The sequence below is a fragment of the Euleptes europaea genome, chromosome 6, assembly GCF_029931775.1.
Source record: "Euleptes europaea isolate rEulEur1 chromosome 6, rEulEur1.hap1, whole genome shotgun sequence".
NCBI classification, from domain to species: domain Eukaryota; kingdom Metazoa; phylum Chordata; class Lepidosauria; order Squamata; family Sphaerodactylidae; genus Euleptes; species Euleptes europaea.
Genome location: NC_079317.1, coordinates 67,897,938 through 67,916,322, shown reverse-complemented (window position 1 = coordinate 67,916,322; position 18,385 = coordinate 67,897,938). Strand labels below are relative to the sequence as shown.

The window sequence follows — 18,385 nt, the reverse complement described above, 5'->3', positions numbered from 1 at the left end:
CGACCTGCGGCAGGGGAGGGGGCGGGGCGAAGAGGAAGGCATCGCCGCTTTAAGTGACCCCGGAAGTTAAAAAAAAAAAGAGCCTGGCCGGCCTGCGCTTCCCAACTGAAACGGCGACGAGGAGCGCGTGTTTGAGCGAAAGGGGGTAACTAGTGGGGAAAAAACCTAATAGAGAGGGGATCCTTTAAATTATTAAAAGGGACCCTTTCAGTTATTTGGTGTCAGCCCAAGAGAAAGAAGGGGGTGGGGTGGGGGAGAAAGCCTGGCGCGGGAACCAGGACTGGGCCCGTCCAGAGTAGGAAAAGACCTTGAAGCTCGTGGAAACAGCAGTCTGAAGGGAAAACCCCTGCAAATAACAGGGGAAGCCGGTTGATGTTCGACAGGGCGGGAGGCCGCAGTAGTAAATAGTGAGCCTCACAGAAGGAAGAAAGGCACCAAGCCAGTAGGCCTTGGCTGGCTCACGCCGGAAATGGCTTCCTTAGAGAGGGAGGATGGAGAAGAGTTGCCCCAGGACGGCACCTGTGATGCCTGCGAGCCCGACGAAGCCCAGGGCGCCGTGCAGGTCTGCCAGGACTGCGCCTTCTCCTTTTGCCAACTTCACGCAGAGGAGCACGGCCGGAAGTACAGGACCCACCGGATGACTGACTTTGTCGGCCCAGTGGGGCAGACCCCGGCAGGCAGCCGAGAAGCGTCAGGGGAAGACCCCAGAGAAGAAGAGGCGCGCAAGCTGGAGCGGAAGAAGTGCAAAGAGCACGGGGAGGACCTTAGCTTGTATTGCAGAGAGCATGAGAAGATCATCTGTGTGTTGTGTGCCGTGTCTGGCTCTCATCAGAAGCATGATATCATCACTCTGAATGATGCCTATGAAGCCATGAGGGTAAGTATCCTGGAGGAATGGATTGGGACTAGACCCAGTCCTTTAGGTGACTTCAGACATGCAGCTATGCCCAGCTGGATAAATGTCTTGCTGCCAGCGTGGTGTAGTGGTTAAGAGCGGCGGACTCTAATCTAGAATACCAGGTTTGATTCCCCATTCCTCCTCATGAGTGGCGGACTCTAATCTGGTGAACCAGGTTGGTTTTCCCACTCCTCCGCGTGAAGCCAGCTGGATGATCTTGGACTAGTCACAGTTCTCTCTGAACTCTCTCAGCCTCAGCTACCTCACAAGGTGTTTGTTGTGCGAAGAGGAAGGGAAGGAGATTGTAAATTGGTTTGGTTCTCCTTAAGAGGTGGAGAAAGTCAACATATAAAAACCAACTCTTCTTCTTGTGAGCTTGTGAGCTGTTCTCATAATTCCTGAAAGCACCTGATAAATATAGATTGGCCCCCTCATTTTCCAGAGCAGGCTACTGGCAGCTGGGTTACTCTTAAAAACCAGTGTAAACATTCAAAAACAGCATCTGTTAAGACATTGTGGGTCGGTATTTTATTTGGGTGGATGCATGGGGAATGGATTGTCTGAATGTGTCCCAATGCCAAAATATTTGATCGCAGAATGATTATGTACTGGAAAGAAAAAAAAATCAGATCTAAGTAGTACATTGTATACTCTCCTTGAATGTTAGAATTGGCCAGTCTCGCTTCTTGGCTTGTTCTTCTGGGTCATTCATTGGTTTTAGGCACCTGCTGCTTCAGAGAATCTGGTGTCCCAGCAACTGAGAAATGAGAAGCAGCAATGGAAGAGAGCACAGAAGAAACAAAAGCTTCATGTGCGGACTGGAAATATTCAGGTTGCACACAAGCCATTTCTTTAGAAATGGGGTACAGTGTTTTTTTAGAGCAGTGGGCTGTGGCTGATTGAGCTGCAGGTGCTTTCAGACTCTGTGTCACCATACCAGTTGTGTTTACCTGGAGCCTAGTGAATGATAAATATTTCCATGCACATCTGTGATGTTTAAGTCAGAGGGATGCCCTTCACTGAGAAGGGAGGAAATTAAGTGCAAATTCTGCCTGCCCCAATATGTAAGTGTTGCTTACTTTATGATCAGCAAGGTCATCGTAAAGAGGGCTGGAAGTCGTAGTGAAAATAATGTGGGTCAGGGCTGCAATCTTTAACTGCTTGCGGCACAGTATAGTTCCATGGACTTTATCAGAACTATGTGGCTGCAGTCCCTTGTGTCTTAATAACAGAACATGGATTTGATGTTGGGACAGCTTTCTTTTAGTGTGGCTTTTGAGGACCTCTCTCTGTAAAGGAGTTGCCTATGACAGAGTGAAGTGAACTCCTTATATAGCTCAGCTTATCTGTTATCCTTCTTCCTAATAGAGACTTTGCATTTCACACCTCTGTGACAGGCAAAAATGTATCTAGAACACTCTTTCACATTATTGAACCTCCATGCTAGGAGAGTAGTTCTAGCGCATGACAGACAGTCGTGCTGCTGAGAGAACCGTTGCGCATCAACTAGTAAAAAAGATGTATTCGCTGGCTGATTTTTCTTTTCTTTTTCTGGTTTTCCTATGTTGTATTTGACAATGGATACTTTGACTCTTGAAAGCTTATACCCTGCACATCTTGTTGTCTATAAGGTGCTGCTGAACTCGAATCTAGCTATAATAGTTAATTCTGCTGAATTAAATGCTTTTTTTCTCTTGAGTCTATGGTCAACCAGTTTCATTTTGTTGTTCGACATTCTAGTTTTATAGGAATAGGAAAGAGCAGTGGTCTCCATTCAATTTGTCCATACGATACATAATTTTATAAAGCTCTGTCTTGTCTCCTCTAATCATCTTTTTCTAAACCAAGAGTCCCTACCCATTAGGGAAAAGGCTCCACTCCTTGATAGTTTTGGATGCCCTTGGGACCCACCATAAATCGACTGATGGTCTCTGCTTTGTACTTTAGCCCATAGTGGCTCTTGGCCTGACACAATCAGGCAAGCATGTGTTACTAGAATCAGGCTTGCCAGTGGTGCAGGCTGCTGCATGCTAATGTACATATTAAACGGTGATGGAAGTCCATGAGGAAAAACAAGGAGCTAGGATATTAATTTGAATTAGATCTCTTTTCTCTCAAGATGGAAAAACTCTGCTGTAGTTGGTGTTCCTGGGGGGAAAAACTTAATAATAATATATATATTAATATATTAATTAATGCAGGGCTAGATTTCCCAAGGCTTGCTCATGCCTTCTCAGGATGTATGCATAGCAAATCATCAGTCTTTCAATGCTAGAAGGGAAGGAAAGTCTGTCCATGCTTAGTGACATTATAAATGTTTCACACTGCCCTTCTACACCTTTTTAGCAGGGAAGGAAGGTAATGGAGATTTGAGAAATGAGGGGAACTGTAATGGCAGAAAGAAAAAAAATGTAACCTGATAGGATATTGGAGAGGAGGTGAGCAGGTGAAGATAAAGCACAGTATAGTGGCATTTGAGTACATTCACCTACTTTGCCAGTTTACAGCAAACAATTGTAATGAGAGAAGACTGGTGGTAACCCTGAATGGGCATCTTACTTCAAGAGTATATGATATGGCTAAAATGAGCAAATAAAGTGTAGGAGGAGTCTTATGACTCTCGTCATTGTTATATTTGTTTGGACGTTTATCCAACAATAGAACTTTATTTTAAACATGTAGCTTAAGACTACATATTAGCATTGTTACCTGTGATGTTCAGCAACATGGTAAGGTTCACAGAAACATACTGGTAAGCTTCTGAGGAGTATCAGTCACTTTATGCAAGTTCTCTAGATTAGCAACCTGCTATAAATGATTAACACAACTATGTGAGCTGGCAAGTTAGCAAAAATGTTTATTAGCTAGTACCTCTTGTGGATTTATTTGCCAGGCTGAATGGGCATTGTTTGTTAATCATTGTTTACATGGATGGACATCTATATTGTTGGGAACAGTGGACCATTTAAAGGAGTTGTTTTGTTTTGGTCCTATTTCCCTACCCTGCTAACAAGTAATGTTGCCTTTATTATGTCACCCTATTGTTATGTTGCCTTATCAGCTAGTCACAAATCATACACAATGTTCTTTGAAGATCCCTTCAGTATGCATGGAAGTTTCCCCCCTCTTTCTAGAATGTATATGAAATATTCATTTCCATGAAACACACAATTATTGCTACCTTTCCTTAAAAGTGAAACTTGAGGAGTTTATTTGGGGGGCAGATAAATTTGCCCGAGGACACTGGTTCTTGCTTTTTTTAAAGCAGGACCCACTTCTAGAGGGTCCTTGACCTTTTGAGATTCACCACTGTATCAGCACATGCTGGGCTTTGGTTGTTGGTTGAGGCCTGGTTGTTGGTGGCTTGGGTTCTATTGCCTCCCCTACTGCTGATGGCTCAGAGTAAGTTGGGCACTGCTGGCAGAATCACAGGCTAAAGCCCAGTTTGGACCTGGCTGCTGCCAGTGACGGTTTATGGGATGTCATAAGAGTTTGCTCTGGTCCCTTGTCTGGCAGGCTGAATCTCTTTTTTGGGCGGGGGGGGGGAGGGCAAGAGGAGAGAATATGACAGCTCTACCCTCTCCTCCATATCCCCACTGCTAAGAGGAAGCAGGCTCAGATCTTCTTCTCCCCTTCAAGACTGAGGCTAGATGGCTTTTCTTCTCTTCCCTAGGGAAGTTCCTGTGAGAGAGCTGGCACCAAAAGTTGCTTTGAGAACCACTGACTCTTTGCCACTGGTGGGAGGTTTTTGGGGCAGAGCCTGAGGAAGGCAGGGTTTGGGGCGGGCCTTGAACGCCATAGAGTCCAATTGCCAAAGCGGCCATTTTCTCTAGGTGAACTGATCTCTATCGGCTGGAGATCAGTTGTAATAGTGGGAGATCTCCCGCTAGTACCTGGAGGTTGGCAACCCTAGCTGAAGCGTACTCCTGGTTTCTGGGTACTTATTGAATACAAGTGGCATAAACACGTATCCAGTAGGATTTAATCTGTGAGAAAGTAGTCCAGTGATACCAAGCTTTCTTGTGCTCCTTCTCCCCCACCCTATCCCTCTGGATTTGTCTGTCTTTTCTTGTATTCAGCACAGGAAAAGAAAGCTCATTATTTCAATAGTGTGCTGTTTAAAGTATATTCCTGAATACAGTATATATTTCTATATTCTATAGCAAAAGCACAGCTGATAAAATATAATTTTAGTTAATTGCTGGTGTCTTGTTTGGGGGCAATCCTCAAAGCATAGTTTATTAGGAGCTCTAAGATGGCATTAATGTTTCTAGTTACCAAAATAAGCCAGGGCAGGGGAGAATTCAAAGGCAAGCAGCTCCTAGTAAGGAGCAATCTCTTCCTGTTCGTGTGTGTGTTCTAATTGTGTGGATACAGTTGTGTGGAGGGGAAGTTGTATCAATTTCTAGCTTCTTTGCTATGCCATAGAAATAATGCCATTTTGTAATTTTTCCCATTATACTTACTGCTTTCAATTTCTGCTGACCTGTCAAGGCTGGTTCAGATTATGTTTTCCTATTCTCATGCACTCAGGATTCAAATATGAGAAAGCAGGTAACTGGAGATGTGAATCTTGGTGAGCTTTTAGCTCATGAACAGTTTCATGTGCTTTCAGCTGACAGTGCAGAATGTAAATGTTTGAATTTAATATTGCTGCTTGCATTCCACATGAAACTGGTGAGGGTTCTTTAAGAAGCTTTGCTAGTTTGGTGCATCAGAATCCATATGATCACTTTAACATGTGCCTTCATCCTTGGCTGTTTCATCTCCTTTCCTTAATGAGCGTGCTGAAAAGTTGAATAGCGGAAAGGTAACATCTGAACCACCTTGCCAGCAGTTTGGTAGGTTTATAAAGGAAAGACTGTTTTTTTTTAGTTGAGAATGTGTGATGGTAATGCTACTGAACATTCCTCTTCTAATGTGATAAGTAACAATTTATTGCAGTAATAATTCACTGGCAATGACACTTCCATTACATTTCTTTTTTGTATAAGGCTAGTATAGCATAAAAAACTAACAGTGCAGTCCCATGCGGAGTGACTGCAGTCTAGACTCATTGGTTTCAATGGGCTTAAGCTGCATAGGCTTTCTCTGTAAGACTGAGCTCCGGAAGGCTCCTGTTTCAGGGGTTGTCTCTACCATAAATCCACTATGTTGCTTCAGTCATTGTCACCCTTGACTTCAACCCTTCATCTGCAATATGTGGATAATAATGCTGACATACACTAAATGTGTTTTTAAAGGATTCCAGCAACATAATGTGTGTGTGAAATGTTTTGAAGTTTACAAGTGGTATATAAATGCTAAATTGTAGTATTCTTAGTTTACACGTGCTGGGAATCTCGGAATTTTCTAGCTATTTTCTTAGTAAGGACTGTATACATATTCTGGTGACATTAAATCTCTCTTTAAATAATGTTATGCATGTTGATGTTAATATGCATACAGGGGGCTCTGAACATATGAGCCTTGTTGTGTCAGACCAGTGGCCCATCTAGTCCTGCATCCTGTCTCACACAGTGGCCAACCAGTTACTCTGGAGGTTCCATATACACATACAGATTCTAGGCCTTGACAGCATTTCTGATTGTAAGAACTTATGTGTATCTAAGTAGCATCCAAATCCAATACACTCACTTTTCCTTCCCTGTTCATAGTACCCACTTCTGTCGAAACAGGCAGAATTAACATAGCTTATTTCACAAATCATAACAGTCCTATAGCTTTGGCCTGTATTATAGTTCTGATATTTCAAGGGAGGGGTTTGAGCAGAGTGGCTTGCCTAAGGCCACCTGGTGAGTTCATGACTGAGGTGAGATTTAAACAAGGGGCTTTTCGGTACACTAGATTAGCTCTTGTTTAATCCTTTTAAAATGAATAATTATTAAAATGAATAATTATTGCAAAAAAAATGAAGTATGTGGGAGTTGGGTTCTGCTATTGGAGAGGAAAGGATATCAAAAACAGCCCAGACCTCTGTGGATATATATGCATTTGGTCACTAGATTTTGGTGACCATCCAACTCAGATTGGTTACTGTAAAGCAGTAAACTTGGGATTGGGATGTGACCCAAGTTCTAAGTCAAGGCTGTAGCACCAACAAAATAACATGCTCTATGCTGTTTGTACGGTGCAGTCCAAAGTATCTTTAAAGAAGTATCACTGGCTCTTTTAAATATTATTCTCTTTGACAACCACCGTGGGTGAAGGCTGAATACTTCTCAGTCACCCATAATTGGTCAAAAAGGTCACCAAGACAGGAAAAAGGAAAGAAATGCCTCAAAGTAGTTTTGCTAGTTCAGCCCCCCCATATATCTTGTGATTTTATTTGAGAGAGAAGATAGCTCAGGCAAAAGAAACAAATTTTCCAGGGATTCCACAAGTGCCTAGCGCTTTGCGTCTTTCTTGAAGTGTGAACTCTTGATTACTTCCTTAATTAGTTCTTTCCTTCTGCTCCATCTTTACAAATGGAAGCACAGAAGTACAGGATTACATTATCGAGCAGCCAATACCAATTACAGAAAATAAATGAAACACGGAGCTAGGTCACCGTTGCCCGGCATCTCCTCGACAAGGGCTTGATGCTGAAGAGTACTTGGCACCCCTTAGGAAAGCAGCCGAGTTATTGGCGCCAGTGGGATGCCTACCCTCTAGCAGGATTTGGCCCAACTTGCAGTTGAGCCCTGTGACAAAGCAGTGAATGAGGTCACCTGTGCAAATGCATTTAATTTTCATCCCAGTAGTTTTTCCCAGGGCTCTCAGCAGGTACATCTTATCTTCTTCCTTAAGCCCTTTGCTTGCTTAACCTCAGTCCCAGAAGAATGAGCAAATATATTCAGGGACTCATAGCAATTTGCCTAATAGAAAGCACTGAAAGGTTGCTGCTTCTCTTCCACCTGCTCCCAGTCATCTTGTGGAACTCCTTATTGAATTCATGTGAGTTCAGAAGTGTGCTCTCCGGTGACCTTTGCCCTCCTTGTCTTTCAGAACAGAGATCGTGTTGACCTTAAGGTGGCCATGCTAGAGATGGTGGAAAGATTGAAGTTCAAGTGTGCAGATCCCAAAGTAAGTTCATAGAATTAAAATGCTCGCTCTCTGTATGCCTTTCATTCTCCTTGAGAGAAGTGCACTGGGTTGCTAATGACTATCTTGCATGTTATGTTAAGATCTAATTAAGTCTGTCAGTCAAAATATAAATACTGTCTTCATATGTGGCTAGAGATAAGTAGTCTCTTCCTCCTCCCTCCTTTCCCTCGGCACATTTTAGGGGTTGAAATGTATATAATGGGTGATTGTTTCCCTGAACAGCATACCAGTGTTGTTTTTCTTCTTTTCTAGATTATTTATCACATCTGTATCCTACCTTTCCTCTAAGGAACTCAGGTTGGCCTGCATGAGGCTCGCCTATTTTATTTTGTGTAGGGTTGCCAACTCGGGATTGGGAAATTCCTGGGGATTTGGGGGGGGGGTGCAGCTGATGAAGGGCACGGTTTGGGGAGGGGAGGGACCTAAGCAGCATATAATGCCATAGGGTCCACTTTCCAAAGCGGCCATTTTCTCAAGGGGAACTGATTTTGTAGTCTGGAAAACTGTTGTAATTCACCGAAATCTCCAGGCCCCACTTGGAGGTTGACAACCCTATCTCCTGTGTAGTGGGTTACCCTAAGCAGACATGACTGGCCGAAGGTGAAGTCTTGATCTTTATGGCTGACTGGGGATTTGAGTCCAGGTCAACCCACTCCATGGGTTCAACACTCTACCCATTATACCATACTTCAAGAATCTCTGAGATAAGTTTTACCCGACAACCCATTCTATGAATTTTTTTTTTATTTCTCTAAAATCCTTATATCCTACCTTGTTCTCACTGAACATATTTGAGGCAGTTTACATAGAACAGTATAATAAGACCAATAGCACGTTAAAAAAAATAGAAAACAATGACAAACAAAACAACCAAAACTGAAGTAAAAGATTTTTTTAAATATCCTGAAAACAGCATTAAAGTGCCTGTAAAACCTCAGCCTAAAACCCAGGACTAAAATCCACTTCAGGACATCTCAAAGACTTGGGAGGATAATACATCTCTGCCTGATTCCTCAAAGAATACAGATGTGGCACCTCTCAAACCTCTGGTGAGGGATTTTCTATGCCTAGGCACCACCACTGAAGAAGTCTTGTCTCTAGTGCTTACCTGTCTAGTTTGGGATTTGCAGGGAGGGCAGGACCTCTAATTATGACCTTATTTGGTAAGTCGGTCCATATAGGACTGGTTCTTAGGTTGACAGTGGTAGTGTTACGTCAGAATTGTAATGATTTTCTTGTTTGTGTTTTTTCAATGAAAAACCTTTTAATGAAACATTTGAGTGTGAGGTAGAGGGAAAATGCTAGAATGGTCTTCCTCCTGTCAACTTATCCTTTGCCCAGAGCAAGTAGCTAACTACCTTGTGTGCAGGAGCTGTGACCCATTGAGGTATGAAAGTGGTGGGCAGAATGGTTACATATTATAGGCTGGCCTTTTTGTATCTGGGACCATTGTATCTGCGGGACCACCTCTCCCAGTGTACCCCTCAGAGAGTGCTATGTTCTTCTGGAACAAATCTTTTGGTTATCCCTGGCCCTAAATCCATCCGCCTGTCTCAGGGTCATCAGCGTTAAGAGAATGTTAATTGTGTAACACAATATTGTGGAGTGAAATAAAAGATTTATGGGACATACTCATATACTGTGTTGGGCATCTGTACAGGATCGATAAAGACAAGCTACTGTATGTGTTGGTACTGTCATGATTAGACCAGCCAATTGAAGGGAAAGTTCTGTGGTTACAATTACTCAGCAATGAGCAGTAGCAACTCTGTGTGTTGTTTCAAACATCCCAAGATTGACCTTGGGCCGTAAAGGACAGGTTCTGGTGCTGAGGCATGCCTTAAAGAATCAGGGCCCAGCCCATCTGGATGCTGGGATGCTTGGAGTTGTTGCTGTATCATGGTGTGGGGAAAGGGGAGGGGCCGTGGCTCAGTGGCAGAGCATTTGCGTGGCATGCAGAAGATCCCAGGTTCAATCCCTGGCATCTCCAGTTACAAGGATTAAGTGGCAGGTAGTGTGAAAGACCTCTGCTTGAGACCCTGGAGAGCTGCTGCCAGTGTGAGTAGACAATACTGATCTTGATGGACCGAGGGTCTGATTCAGTGTAAGGCAGCTTCATGTGTTCATGTGTTCATCAGTAAAAGGCAAGGCAGTTAATCCATAATCGCAATACTCCCATTAGTGAATTCATTATATTCAGATGGGTGATATTTGAGGAACATTGACAGGTTAGGAAAATCATTGTTGTGGGGGAAGGGACACCCTTCTGAAATACAGTGCCTTTTAGAACATCCATCTCAAGTTTTTCATTAAAAAGAATAAAACAGAAATAACGATCAGATTACAAGTACATAATTCACAGCAAAAAAAAAGAGAGAGAAAGAAATCAATGCAGAAACACCATTAATTCCTGTAAACAACACAAACTAGAAATACTTCAGTAAATGAGAATGTCCTTTGACCAATCTTGTGTTCTGAAAAGTAACAGACTGATCTTTCTTTCCTTAAATCTTACTGGGTGAGTCGGCATGGAGCTATTATAACCTCTAGCAGTTATAATGTTATGTTACACATCCATCGTTCTTTGCCTTATGTCTTACATTATTTGTGTGAGTGTCTCCAGGCTCTACACTTTTGCTGCTACCCTACCTACTTTGGTCATGGGGTCAACCCCTTATGGCCTCTGATTGGGAAGGAGTTTCTTGGCACCCTTGTTCTCCTCCTTCCATTTGCTCTTCTCCTGCAGACTAGAATGGGTAGCTGTGAGCATGCCCCTTGAAACGCATGTATACACACTGTCTTTAAATTATTTTCTATTGCACTGGTTGACATGGAACATTTAGTTTCTTGTATGAATATAGTTGTACAGTGCACCTTTAAGCCCTGAACTCCTTTGAGTCAGGGCAGTACTATTTTCCAGGGTTTTTTTTTTGCGTCTGTTGCTTTACGTGTACAGGGATCACAGTAACAACAATATCAGCGATTGCTTTCCATAACAAAACAAAGTCTGATATTGAATGATAATCATGTCATCTTTAAAATTAGTTAAGTTTTTGAATTGTTTCCTTGTACTTGACTGTATTAGAGATCTAACTGGTTCATTCAATGAGTTTTCTGTGTCATTAGCCTCCTATTTCTAATAACTAAGGGCTGGTACCTGTGCAGATTAAAAAGTTTTGTAACTGTGGACCAGCCATGATTATCACTTTAGGGTTCTTCAAACCAGGGGAACCCCGAGGTTGTACAAAAGCCAACTTATTAAAAGTTTTTTTTGTGTGTGGGGGGAGAGACATTAACATCAATGGTTTTGTTTGTAGACAAGGAGAGTAGGGCTGGGAATGGACTTGGTAGCATTTTCAGTTGCTGTAGAAACCGAAGAAGGCCCCCATTATTGAGTCAGTGGTGCCAGCTACCAGCAGCATGATCAGATGCCAGAGGTGGCGGTGATATAAGAGAAAAAGCAGGCACTGGGGAATGGAAGGGGGAATGGGGATAGCTACAGAGGGAAGCAACACCAGCAGGGCTGGGTTGGGTTTCCCTATGTCTTGTAGATCCTTGTAGATCTCCACTTGTACATTATCAGTTTTTAAGTTTCTTGCACTTGACTGTATTGCCCTTCCTCCAGATTTATTTCTTTGTTTTTATCTTTCCCCAAGTCACTGTTCTAGAGATTCAGTGGTTTATGCAAATAGCACAGAGGATATCATTGTCTAGTTCCTCTTCCCAATGGTACGTTCACATTCATCATTCAGTATTAGTCTGGTTAAAGTATTGCAATAAATGGATTAAAACCAGTCCAAAAATTTGTTAATACTGTCAGTTTCCCTAAGAAAATTCTATTTCAGGTGTTCTTACTAGATTACATTATATGAACATCTTATGGAGGCCAATGCTTCCCCTTTTTCTAGTAGCTCCCTGGTGACACATGAAAAGGCAATATAGGAAGCTAAAAAAACATTTTAGGAAAAAAATGCCAGATGTCACAAGGGAGCTGCATTAAGGAGCAGGAAATGGGCAAAATTTCTACTCTTCTGCTGGCAGAACTGTAGTAGTGTTGCCCTTTTGGAGATCACAAGGACAGCTGGAGAAAGATGGAGATTAGTAGAGATCCAGCCCATCATTTCTAACGGGTAGAATACTCATACACCCAGCTTGCTGTTGGATGCCGAACTAGTGGATATGACCTGAAGTGTTTACCAGCTTTGATGGATATACCAGCTGTGCCTGCTACCGGAAGAAAAAGATCTGGCTCCTGTCGTTCATATTTTGATGACTTCATATAATGGATTACCGTAATAGGCTTCTGTTTATTTAATGCCTTCGTATGTTGCCCTGTAACACAATGTGGAGGCATCTCATCACCATCAAAGTACAATAAAACCAGTAAATCTCCCCCAGACATATTGCATCAGAATAGAATCTTACATTCCTCTCGGGAGTGGTGTCATGATGAAGTATAAAGCACAATTATGGAAAAGAAACAGCTCCAAGTCTGATGGCTTTCATGGTTGTAGTTGGAAAGCTGAGGAATAGAGCTGAGAGCCATAATGATTGGTGTCTGACTAGGACCTGGGAAAACCACGTTCAAATCCCTCCTCTATCTGTGGAAACTTTCCAGGTGACCTTGTGTCCATCACATTCTCAGCCTAACCTACTTTGCAAGCCAGCATGGTGTAGTGGTTAAGAGCGGAGGTCTCTAATTGGAGACCCGGGTTTAATTCCCTACTTCTCCACATGAAGCCTGCTGGGTGATCCTGGGCTAGTCACAGTTCTCTTAGAACTCTCTCAGCTCCACCTACCTCACAAGGTGCCTGTTGAGGGTAGGGGAAGGGGAGGCAATTGTAAGCCGCTCTGAGACTCCTGACGGTAGAGAAAAGCGGGGTATAAAAACCAACTCTTCTCACAAAATAAAAATAAAAATTGAAGAGTAAGGTGGGAGAGGGGAGAACAACGTGATGAGACCCTTTGGTTCCCCATGAGGGAGAAAAGTGAGTTCCAGTAAATCTCCAGGCTAGCCACTCAACAGGAGTAAACCCTTTACATAAGATACTTGGCAAACTCACTGATAACAGCTCAATCCTGTTTAAAAGCTACTGGTCTTGTCATTTGGTCCTAGCAAGCAGGAATGGACTGGGATGTTAACAGTCATGGAGCAAGCTGCACCAGACCTCCTATATTCCTGGGTCCTGCCTTGGGTAAAGAAACCCTGTGCAGCGTAAATAGCTGTGGTTTGCTGAGAACTTTGACTATATCCAAATATTGTTTACATCCAGCATAGTTTGTATGACTTCAAATTTTATTACCAAGAACTCAGAAATGTTTAGATCTGGCCCGGTTTTCAACTTCTGTTCTATTCTGTTGCATATTTAAGTGGTTCTTGTAATTAATATTTGAAGAAGTTGTGCCCCTTTGTGCGATTTGAATCATCCCAGAACGGCTGCTTAAGCCAGAAACATGTGGTTTCATTCTCTGAATGATGCTGTATCCTTGACTTCAATGGTCTGGTGCTGAAAATCCTCCAGCGCTTTGTTCCTGTAGCAATTTCCCCGCTAGCACCGCAAGACTTGATTAATCCAAATGCGGATGTCCCACAGGCACTATTGTTATTTTTAGCATTATGGTTCCGCGAAGGGTGGGTGAAGATTTATGGTTTTGTCTAGTAAAAATCTAGCTGCCTTTCTCAATATGGGACTTGGATGCAATCCAGCAGCTGCTGCATCTGAAACGCCTCCTCCTTGATAGCTGGCATCTCTGAAATAGACTTTTAGTTCTTTAAAGTTCTTGGATGCTTGAGTGAAGAGTGGTACAGTAAAAAAATGTTGTTTACATATGTTATCATTGGTTGGTGCGAGGAATGTCTAACTTGGTCCTGAACCAACTGTAAACTCACCCCAGATGACTCTTCGCATCTGCATGGGACAATGTGAAACAGGTTGAAAATGTGCTTAGCCCTTCTACCATGCTGCTCTTACTTTTTTACTTCAGCCTTTTTTGGGGGGGGAGCTAACTTTGTCTGCCCTCATTTCACTGCCATCAACGCTCACTCTGGACGTTGTCTACACTTGCACAGTTGCTTTTCTGGTTTTCGGCAGCTTTTAAACCTCCCTCTCTAAGAGTTCATTCCTGAGGTAGGGGGCCGAATCGCCTTAGGAGGCGATGTGACCCCAACGCTGGTGCCCGTGCCATTTGCACCATGCAAACTGGCACGGTCGTCGGCGTTGTACCATGTCCATCGGCCCCTGTGGACGGCACGGCCCTCAGACGCTGGCTTGTTGTCCTGCCAGCGCAAGTCCTCGTGCCGGTGTCCTGGAAGGCGTTCCTGGGACGTTCGGGGGGGGGGGGGCGGAGCTGCTCGTAGGAAGCTTCCTAACCCCTTTCAGCCCAGGATCACCCCCTTTTGTAACAGTGGTGCTGCGCCAGCTTTTTGTTGGCGCAGCATCCCTCTTCTCTATGAGGCTTTCCCCCCTTTTTAAAATTTTTTGGGGAAATGCCCTTTTGCCCCCCTGCAGTGGCCGTGAATTCTCTGTGGAGGCGCGGTGGTGGCGCCGCCGCAGTCACACTGGCTGCTGCAGGTTTCAGGAATGGGCTGTAAGTTTTTGAATGTGTCTGATTTTTCTGGTGAAAATTATCTTTGCCTGTAGCTGCCCCATTTTCTAGGTCTATCTATCAGCTTGGAAGCCAGGTTCAGAATTAGATACAGGATAATTTCTGTGTACAGTGTAGAAATATGCAACATATTTTCACATATATGTTGGTTTAAATTACTAGTTTTGTTCCAAGTAATATGCTGCAATGTATATGATCGTAGTACATTATTTAATAGTTTAATGTTTCCATTGATATAATTTTTAATCTAAATGTACTCCTAGTCCTATTGTGGCTGTTTTGAGACAGTTTCTGTTGAAATAATGCTTTTTTTGTTTACTGCAAACATTTGTATAATGTTTTCAGCTGTTTTTTTTCTTCTTAAATGGTAAAACTAAGAAAATATGCCAAAGTAGCATAGGGTACAGCAGTTGAGACTCTCTGTCCAGTGTTGAAAACTTGAGAACTGGTAATTTTGCTTGATGGAATTCAAATTTTAAAATTACATAAACACAACAATGTTTTTATACAATTTTGTACAATGTGTGATCACGTTAAAGCAATAAAATAAGCTTATGGTTGATAAAGCATAGCATTTATTTCCGCCTTTCCCCTAAATTCCCCACCCTTTTCATGGCTTCATAGTTTCCAGAAATCATACAATAGGAAAAGGTAATTATCAGTGCAATTCTGAACAGAGTTATACCCTTCAAAGCCTGTGGACTTCAATGGACCTTGAAAGTGTACCTCTGTTTAGGATTTCACTGTGAGTATTATATAGATTTCAGATTTCCCCAAATGTCTGGTCCCCACCCCCCTGAGAAATTTTTTTTTCTCCTCCAGCTTTCTTGAAGCTTTATATATCCAGGCTCCCATATCCTAGCCCACAACTCTAACCAATATATTGTGTTATCACTATATTTATTAATATTGTATAAAATCATGACAAGTAGGGCTACTGCATGTTTTTGTATTCCTTTCCTGCCTAAATTTAAGATCAGCCCCGCAAGAACTCCTCTATTTAAAACAAAACAAAACTTCTGTACCAAAACACAGTTTGAAAATATGTGCGTTTTTAGAACAGAGCCATATTTTCGGACACTTAGTTTGACCAGCTGTGCCAGATCGGTTTGTTCAAACTGGATCTGCCTCAGGTGTTGAGTACAGTGGGGTAGGAGATCCAGTGAGCAAAAGGGATGCAAAGGGGAGGAATGCGGGATCACCCCATTGCTGATGTGCTAGTGCTCGGTCCTCCGATATTACCTCAGGCTCAAGTCCTGGCAGGGAGCTCTGTTCGAAGAAGGACTTGAAGAAACGCGCTGCTTTTCCCATGAGGCCTGGGAGCTAAATGAGATGGCTAGAGCTGCCCTGCTCTGGCTGTGTCTCTACCTATTAGTTTCATGTGTTATGTTAAGAGTTCGGTGAACTGTTGTTTCTCAAAACAAATAAAAAAAGATTCTGCCCATATAGATGTAGAAGTCCCATCCATTCACTATTCATGGAATTATATATTTTGGCTCCTGTGTGGCCACACGACAATAGGGAACCTGTACTTGCGCCTGTTCTTGCTCCTTATAGTAGATTAAAATGGGCCCAGAAGGGTGTAATTTAGTTTAGGATTGCAATGCAGGTTATTAAAAATATGTGATGTGGTGTCAGCGTTATGAGTGTCCCTGCTCTCACAACTGGTAGTCAATGAAATAAAACATGGATATGGAAATTTGTGATACAGTGATGATGGGTTGGATCCCGACGAACTTTTCGTTTCATGCAAGGTACTTCTGTTAGTGGAAGAGCCTGTGGAAATGCTGCTGTAGGGCAACAGGGGACCTGCAGGAAAAGTGTGAGACGCATCAGGTATCTGCAACAGGAAGAAGGAATTGGTGGAAATTACTGTACCCCTTCTGTTAGGAGAAAATTTAGTCTGGATGCAACCCAGTATGTTAAACTTCATGTTCATTACTTTGAGCTCTTCCTAATGCAATAATTTCTGTGTATCCTCTCAGTGCACAAAATGTATACCTAGATTAGAGCTTGGATAAATCTATCCCTATGATGAGAAGCTTATGCTACGCATATCGACTGTATACACATTTTGATTTTGTGCACTGTAGCATGTTCAACAGCGTTATCTGTGTAAAATGGTCAACAAGGCCATAAAGAATTACAGTGTAGAGTGGTGTTCTGTATCCAGCTGCTGTCGCTTTTCCTCGATGCTGCCTCGGTGCTAAAAATTGTCCGTGCCATGGGGCGCCGCTGAAGTTTCTGGTCAGACGTTACAGGATTCTTCCTGCTGGCTTCAGGAGAGCTAGATATTAATCCAGTAGCACCTTAAGAAACTTAAGATTTTCAGAGTAGAAGCTTTCAAGAGACAAAGCTCCCTTCGTCAGGTACCCGGGGAGCTTTGACTCTCAAAAACGTAAATTTTGTTAGGCTCTAAGGTGCTACTGGTCTCGTAACTAGCTGGTTCCTGCTGTCTGTTTGCCACCAGTTTATTACAAAAGATCTGCTGCTCGGGAAAGTCAAAGCTTTTAAACTTTTAATCAGGAAAGTCTTTAACCTGATTTCCAATAAGTGAAACAAAAAGCCCCAATAACTTTTTACATAGTTTGAGACTAAAATTTTAAAAAAATTATTTGATTTCGGTACCATTATGTGGCAACTTCAGAATGGGTTTAACAAATAACATATGTCACACTCTGTCTTTCTACCCAGTGGGGACCCAGACTGACGTACATTGTTTTCCTCTGTGAGTGTTTAAGCTATTGCACAACCCTTATTTTCAGTTAACCAGCGGGAGGTGATTGGAAGACTAATGTGCTGTTCCATGGAGCCACGACAGACTCATGATGACCATCCCCAGGGTGCACCAGACAAGAGAGGAGCAGAGATGGTTTGCTGTTGCCTTCCTCGGTATAGCAACCCCAATCTCTCTTGGAGGCCTCCTATCCAATTACTGACTACCATACTCTGATGAGCTTGGGCTAAGCCGAGCTGCTGGGAGGTTATTACTCATGACTAAACATTGCTCTACAACAAGCAAACCCAGGTGTAATGGGACGTCAGTAGGCTGTTGCAGGTAACCTTACGTCAACATGTCAAGTACATGTACCATGCTGAACATGACAACTGACCAAAGCGCGTTCAAAATTAAAATGTGTGTTTATTGTGCACAGATTGAAGTGTGCACATTATTACTTCTGCTTAGGACTAATAGAATACGTTCTATGTTATTAAACATGAAGGGGAAGTAGAAATTGCTCAGTTTGGCAGTAATAGACGTTTCTAGCAAGAGTTGCATTAAATGGAGGAGCTAGCTTACAAATGCCTTGTGTCCCTTTTCAGAAGTAGGATGTGTAACCTTGGGATTTAAAAAAAATCTTTGTACACCTAGAAACACATGAATGTGTATATAAAATGATTATTCCTTGTATTAAAGCAGCTAAAATTAGCTAAGTGGTCTAGAGTAATCTTAAAAGTTAGGTAGGTCAGCTCCTGTCGCCTTCATTACAGGATGCTTGTCATATTTTATATGGTGAGCAGTCAAGTCACCTTGCAGAATTACAATTTTTTAAAGAAAGACTGTTCCGCTGTTTTCGTCATTGTTCTTACCAAAGGCTTCAAAAAACCATCGAGAAATTGCTGAAGATTTTTTCTTTTTCTCAGTTCTATTTCAAGTCCTCAGTAACATATTCTGCCAAATAGTGATTCATTTGTGCAAACAGATAATTAGGAGGCAAATGCCACTTTTGACAAGCAGAGCAAGGCTGTCAGGCTCTTTTCCCCTTAGGCAGCGCTGCTTTGTGTTTTTACTGC

General features: G+C 42.6%; 1 protein-coding gene across 1 annotated transcript in view; it reads left to right on the top strand.

The window, feature by feature from the left end:
- Positions 1 to 469: 469 nt before the first annotated feature.
- Positions 470 to 18,385, top strand: part of TRIM44 (tripartite motif containing 44) — a 106,294-nt gene continuing 88,378 nt past the window's right edge. Inside the window, exons 1-2 of the mRNA XM_056851717.1 lie at positions 470 to 877; positions 7,886 to 7,963. Coding sequence (XP_056707695.1) covers positions 470 to 877; positions 7,886 to 7,963 — 486 coding nt within the window. The remainder of the gene's footprint in view (positions 878 to 7,885; positions 7,964 to 18,385) is intronic.